The sequence below is a fragment of the Pinus tabuliformis genome, chromosome 3_2, assembly GCF_031772625.1.
Source record: "Pinus tabuliformis cultivar Carrire ecotype Pingquan chromosome 3_2, CPIR1, whole genome shotgun sequence".
In the NCBI taxonomy this organism is placed as follows: domain Eukaryota; kingdom Viridiplantae; phylum Streptophyta; class Pinopsida; order Pinales; family Pinaceae; genus Pinus; species Pinus tabuliformis.
The window spans coordinates 827,535,659-827,543,089 of NC_142302.1; the positions used below are offsets into that span (position 1 = coordinate 827,535,659).

Consider the following 7,431-nt stretch of genomic DNA (forward strand, 5'->3'; position numbering starts at 1 on the left):
ATATCTGGTTGTCCAAAATTTTTCGGATGATTTACGGTCATGTAATAACATTTATTTCATTCCGCGGCAAATTTTAATAACATCAGAGCTTAGCCTGTTCACAATGTATGTGGCTTGTCATTTTATTTCACTTGAACTTCATGAATAAATACAAGAAAATTAAATAGTTGAAGATACATTGCATGTTGTGAGGATTAAGATACATTGAATGCTGTGAGAATTCACTGAATTTGATTAATTAGAAGGATTGAACCTCGAACGCCCTAGTTTACAAAGCTTCTTTGTTTGCCTGCATTAAAAGTTAGTTTCAACAGCAAAGTAAGTACATTGTAAAAAGATAAACACCGTTCCGTTTAACGGGGAAGTAAAGAGACGGTGATAGATCCATGAGATGTTGGAGTTGGAGCAGCAGCAGCTTGGGTCGCAGATTCTCGTATGGAAGTGAAATTCGCAGGACTGTCTGTCGCAGCATCTATGAAGCTGGTCGTGTGGGCTCGACAGTTCTCTCTGAATCGTCGGTTAACATTGATACAACCTTTGACATTGCCGGACGCTGCATCCATGAGCCCTGAGTGCATAGAAGTGCGATAGTGACCACTCTTAGCGCCTGCTCTCTTGGGTACTGCCCCTCTAACAATGGATCCACAATATCCAAAACTTCATTCTGCTCAAACTGATTCCACGCCTGCATTATCATCAAAATAATCAGCACAGTTTTTACCGCCACAGTTACAAATGTGTTTGATATACCATACATTGGATAGCTCTATATTAGTCATTTTTTTTAAAGTAAATTTACAACTGTGCTAAATATAGGTAAGTCTATATGAGACTTTTCTGCATGCAGCATTTAGAACGTCGCGGTTCATAAAGAAAGGTAAGGGATAAGTGCATAAGTACACTATATATATACATAGGGATAAATGCAGTTTTAGACTCTTACTAAACATGTTACAAGTCATTTGAGAGGAAAATTAAATTTTTTAAATTTTATCATCACCGCTCTTTGCTGTTAGAAAGATGAGACAAATGTTTTATTTTAATTTTTTTCCATTGTAGGGTTTAAAGGCATATTTTCTAATCAAATTCATTTAAAATTTTATACGCTTTAAAATCAAAAATTTGAGTTTTAAACTCAAATTCAAATTTTAAATTTTTTTTTGCAAGATACTAAATTTATCTATACATTAACAATGTACTTTAGATTAAAAAATAAAAAAAGAAAACTATCTAACTGAAAACTCTAGAGTACACAATAGTTGAACAACCCTGAAAAACAATGATACTAGCACCAACCGTTTAATGCTTTAATGCACATGTAAACTATATATTACAAATCAAATTACATTGAAATCTTCCAGCGTTTATAGAATATATTACATTAAAATACGATAAGAAAACCAAAAAATATTAAAATTTAGATTCCTAAAACCACAGACTGTAAATTGATTCTATATCATAATCAAATTCAGCATTACTTAAATTTTATTTTTTTAATATTACGTCATGATTTTCTACTTTTCAATGAGAAAGAAAAAAAAACCAAAATTTCCCGGTTGAGAGAATATGATGCCGTGTAGTAATTAATGTAACAAGGGAAATATGCGGGCAAATAAAAAAGTTTTTATTTATATGATAGAAAATAGGTTGATATGAAAAATTAGGTGTATTTTATAGTTTTATATTTAAAATATCGCAAGGTTAGTTTGTTATTTGATCATGTTTTAGGGAAATTTTCTATAAAAAATCAACTTCTTACCAGATGGATGGAAAGAATCAAAGCATATAAGGATTACTCTATCCAATATGTGGACAAATTTCAAAATGTAAAAGCAGACAGCTTATGAAAGAAAGGGCTATCATTTCAAAAAGAATCAAAGCATATCAAAATGTAAAAGCAGACAGCTTATGAAAGAAAGGGCTATCATTTCAAAAAGAATCAAAGCATATAAGGATTACTCTATCCAATATGTGGACAAATTTCAAAATGTACAAGCAGACAGCTTATGAAAGAAAGGGCTATCATTTCAATCAGATAAATAGTACATGGATATTTTTTTGGGGAAATACCACATATAACATGGAGGAATTTATCCTCCAAAGAACATAATCTGAATCTTTTTCCTTCTCTCCTTGTTGTATTCTTTCCTTGTTATATTCTTTCTGTGTCCTTTGTGAAGCAGGGTTTCTCCTTTGCAGATGGTGTTTATCTTACAACAGGGACTGTTTTTTTATTTTGTCCACTAATATCGGGTTGTATTACTGTATAAAATCGATACTTCATTCACAATTTCTACAACTGTTTCATTCTTCTATTTCCCTCCTTGTATATAGGAGGCAATGTCTCATGAAGAACTTTTTAAAGACTTCTTGTTAATGTTTTTGTTTTTGGCATGGGATGCCAGAGTATATGTAAATTTTGTAATCTCATCTGATATTAATAAAAATTACGCTTTTTTTGCACTGAACCAAAAAAAAAATTCAGATTAATCAAAATTGATAGGAAAAATTAAGTGTATTTTATAGTTTTATATTTAAAAGAGAGTAAGGTTAGTTTGATATTTATAAGGTTGACATTAACTTATTTTATTTAGATATTCAATAAATATGATAATAGTTCGAAATCATTTTTGGATGATTTTTTTAATAATTAATATTTTATATAAATCATTTTAAATTAAAATTATTTAAATAATAAAAAATTAGTTTAACGCTGTCTAGATATTTTTAGATATTTAATAAATTAAGATAAATTTTTTTTAGAGTGATTAAATTAAATAATAAAATAGTTATATAACAATTTTATTTAGATTCTTTATTATTTAATACACCAAAAAAATAAAATAAATTTAAATTTAAAAGGACGTATTATGAATATATATACACTTTATTTTTATTTTGTTTTAAAAAATAATATTTAATTATTTATGGATATAAACATATCATTGGAACTATAGTATTGAGAAAAGGATTAAGGGGATGGAAAGCTTATTTTGGTTTTGAAAAAAATTGTAAAATGGCAAACCTCGTAATGTGGATAGAAATAAGTTCCTCTTTGAAACTTTAGTCAATCTGGTTATCTTATATGGGTGTGAGGTTTGGGGTTGTAGCATCTCTAGAGAATCCTCGAGAAAGATTGAGCATATCCAGAAGCGTTTTATAACATATAACCTCAAAATTAAAAGCAACACACCTTATCCTATTCTCCTTATAGAAGTGGGTCTTTCCCCTATCATGAGCCTAGCTATGACTAGGCTTATGTTGTACAAGCACAAACTCAATAACATAGGAGACCATAGACTTCCTAAGCTAGCTTTAAATTCGAGCCAAAACCACCTAAGGCTCAAACGAGGTTGGTATAAAGACACGAGGGCCTGGTTAAACCATTGGGAGATCGACGAGAATGTTGCATTGCAAAACATTAATAACATTAAAAATATTGTTACTTCTAAGTTCAAAGATAAAATGTGGTGTGATAAAGATTTAGCAGCTAAAAGAAAATTAAGATATTATAAGGAGGTCATCAACCCCACCCTAGAAGATCAATTACTTTGTCAAAATTACAGTGAGCTCAAGAAGCTATTACAGTGAGCTCAATAAGCTTCTCTTCAAGCTTTTTGACCATAGGAATAAAATCTTAAATCAAACTAAATAATTCGTTTCTTTAGGTCCGATAGACCAAAGTTTGGTCTAAGTGGACGTTAACCATCATATCATCATCATAGAAGGTATTGTGGAATATTTAATTATTTATGGATATTTTTGTACATAAATATATCATAGAAAGTATTAGGGAAGGCCAAATATAGAATAATATGAAGAAGGATATGGTATCACAAAAAATGATTCTATAATAAATAAATGTTACGGTATAATATAAGGTATGGATGGTTGTAAAATATTTTCATGTTTTTAAATTTTAATATTGTATTTTTTATCAATTTAAAGTTAGTTAGATATATATATATATATATATATATATATATATATATATATATATATAGGAAATAGCTTTTTATAATTTCAAGTAAGAATGTGATTTTTTTGTTATTTAAAATACATTTTTAATGTATAAATAGACTTAGCATCCTGAAAAACTATTGGGACACTCCAATTTTATAGATTAAACAACCTAAACCTAAATTTTAATAACTTTTGTGAGATATTGATTAAAATTAACAAAAAAAATATCGTGAGAAAAGCTATTTTGTCTATAAATTATATTAAGCTTATATTAATTATTTTTTAATAAAAATTTAAATAAATTTATAATTTATATTTATAAATATAAATATAAATAAAAAAATTCAAATATTTTATAAATTAAGTATAAATTATTAAATTATAATTATATTAAAATTTTAATTTAATTATTAATAATTATTAAATAAAAACTAAAATTTAATTTTTATATATATTTTTTTGTTTTTCGATTTAATAACTGTAATAAAAATAAAGTTGCCCCACGCTTGCCAAAATATTTATCAACTATAATCACACGCTACCATATGAATTTCTCATCTTCCAACTACCTATAACCATGTGCATACTGGCATCATTTCTTCTAATAACTAACTAAGTTTTAAGTTGATGAAATCTATTAGCAGATGTAGTGACGACATTTTCCCCATGTTTTAATATTGATGGAACTACTTGCAGCCTTGATGTATTTAATTTTTTATTTATGTTTTTCCATTTTAACCGTGGGATGGTATTGTATCCAAAGCGAAGATAATTGATATTTTATTGAAAAGACAAATTCTTGTAAGTTTGGGGACATGTCTGGCTCTGGCTGTTTTTCACAGCATGGCCACATTGACCTACGACTTGGGCAGAAGCTGAGGATGGACTATTGCCACGGGATTGCCAATCTATACAGCGACTGGGTCAACGTCACTACCTTCGAGCTCGGTGATAACCTCATAGGCCTTGAACATTGTCCTTTTCTGTGTGACGAAAGGGTTTTATCTTTTAACTGGGGTTTCTTCCTTTGCTTTTTATGTGCACCCTTCACCAAAATATGAAAGTTGAAACCCCTGGCATTTGGAGACATTCTTCTGATTATTATTACTATGAAGTGTGGTGGAATACAGCGTTTTAATTCACTACATATATACACAAACATTTATTCGAGTAAGCAAGGCGCATTACGACAAGTGTGTGACGACTAGCCCCCTGGAAAAATACGAGACAGGTTCATCCAAAAAAATGAAAGACGCGTTCGGCCATGTAATTAACAGGTTTTAGATCGTCATCAAGTAATAATGGAATCTTAAAAAGCAGCAGAGGTATGGGTCGTCCTTCAATCATCACGAGGACTACTATAGAAGCAATTATATCATTGAACATTTCGTGCCACGCTGGCTTAACAAAAGATTTTCTTGATTTAATTATCGAACTGGACTTATCTTCATTACACTCACCCATTCGAGAAGAAGCTGACGATGCGCGGGCAGTCTTGCATCCACGCACTTTCTCCCACTCACGATCTCAAGAACCACGATCCCATAACTATAAATGTCAGCTTTTCCGTTAATTGCCCATGAACCGCATATTCGGGTGCAGTGTAGCCTCTGCCTTAAACCAAATTCATGAAAGCCACGAATTAATATCTGGATTCAACAATTATAAGATTCACTGTAAACAACTAATAAATGAACTGCTGAACTTACATTGTTCCTCCCACTCTTGTAGAAATATGTGTTTGGGTTTCTGGGAAGAATCTAGCCAATCCAAAATCTGCAATTTTGGGATGAAGGCTGTCATCCAGAAGTATATTTGCACATTTGATGTCTCTGTGTATAATGCGAACGTTGCATTCCCCATGCAGGTATGCAAGGCCTCGTGCTGTGCCCACTATAATGTTTAAACGGTTTTCCCAGCTCAAAGGATTTCTTCTCTCGCCTGCGGACCTCCAGCAATAGTATTCTAAAGCTTCAGTAAGAGTCACATAATTTCTGAAAACAACATGAATTTTGAAAACGTTGGCACTAGTAAGAACAACCTACCGAACAAATGTTTGTCAAGACTGTTATTTGACATAAATTCGTAAACCAGCAAGCGTTTGTGCTTTCGCTTGCAACATCCGAGTAAACGAACAAGATTACGGTGACGGACACTACTGATGAGCTTCACTTCCGTTAGAAATTCCTCAGCAGCTTGAGTAGTGTGCTTTCCTTTCAGTTTCTTAACGGCAACATCCCTCCCATCCGGAAGCCTTCCCTGCTGATCATCAAAATCATTACAATTACACTGCAAAGGTACCACATAATTGAACAAAACCATCAAAACCACGAATATTATTATACCTTGTAAACTTCTCCGAATCCTCCTTTGCCAAGCATGTTGTTCCGATCAAAGTTTCCAGTAGCATTTCTGAGAATCTTGTAATCAAAATATACTTCCCCGAAATTTCCTCTTGCATCTATATTCTTATCTATGGAGATCATCATAATAACAATTTTATTCATAATGATTTAATCCGACAAAGTTACAAATAAATAAATAAAATAAAATATAGCTCAACTCAGTATGGAAGCTATAGTGCAACAATTGATAATTACCTGTTCTAACATAGGTTTTCCGTTGCCTACCACATCGACCGAACACCAGGCACAGCATCAGAAATATAGCTGTTAAACCGACGACGCTTCCCAACAATATAACCATTTTTTTCGATGTCTTTTTACCGGACAGGTGTGTCGAATTGCCCGGTAACGGTGTCAAAGGGTGTGACGAATTCGTCGATCTGGGCGGTATTGTGGTTGACAAATTCGCTGTCAATGTCGAATTGGGACTCACCACTGTGATATTCTGTCCTGAGATTAAAACAAAAATACGAATGAACAAAACAGAGATTTGTTATCAGGATGAGACAGCAAACACATGCACAAAATGCTCTGAAGTCTGGTTATCGGTGAAAACAAATAATTTGAGTAGCGCATAAAACAGCCCCACCACGAGACCTCCACCTTCACGCAAGGGAATACAGTTGTGTAACGTATTTCGCTCTTCATTCAGTTACTGTTGGAGGGTTAACGCTGAACAAGACCATATAAGGAATCATTAATGGTGCCAACGGTACAAATTTATTTTCAGAAAAGTGGGTTATGACTTTGGCAGAAAAGGACTGGGTATTTTTAATAGGATATCATCTGGATCGCTGTCATTGGTTTAAAAACAGTATCGAGAAGAAAAGTAAGCAGCCAGATAGTGAACATAAAAGCTTGAAATCTCACAGGGGAGGAAACAACCGTCCAGGAGAATCCAAACACCACTCGATACTCACATGGGAGGAAACAACCTCCTGGAGAATCCGAACACCATTCGATAGGTGACGGTATGCTTTCACTTTTTAAAGCGCCGTCCAAGGGACAATCAAAGCCAGTCATCAAGTTTCACCTTTTTAATTTATAGGTTTTCCGCTAAAGT

General features: G+C 32.4%; 1 protein-coding gene across 1 annotated transcript; it reads right to left on the bottom strand.

Moving 5' to 3' along the window:
- Positions 1-472: 472 nt before the first annotated feature.
- Positions 473-7,016, bottom strand: LOC149183224 (cold-responsive protein kinase 1-like). Its single transcript, XM_089414876.1, has 8 exons — positions 6,958-7,016; positions 6,690-6,818; positions 6,564-6,589; positions 6,309-6,436; positions 6,009-6,222; positions 5,673-5,904; positions 5,424-5,577; positions 473-685 (listed from the first exon to the last, which is right to left on the bottom strand). Exons 1-8 carry the CDS (start codon positions 7,014-7,016, stop codon positions 473-475), a joined length of 1,155 nt encoding a protein of 384 aa, XP_089271002.1.
- Positions 7,017-7,431: the final 415 nt, after the last annotated feature.

Coding starts and splice junctions, on each gene's coding strand:
- LOC149183224 (XM_089414876.1), bottom strand. CDS start 7,016: ATGAAGAGCGAAATACGTTACACAACTGTATTCCCTTGCGTGAAGGTG. Junction 5,578..5,672: donor ACAAGAGTGGGAGGAACAAT/GTAAGTTCAGCA, acceptor ATTTGGTTTAAG/GCAGAGGCTACACTGCACCC. Junction 686..5,423: donor GTCAGCTTCTTCTCGAATGG/GTGAGTGTAATG, acceptor ATGATAATGCAG/GCGTGGAATCAGTTTGAGCA.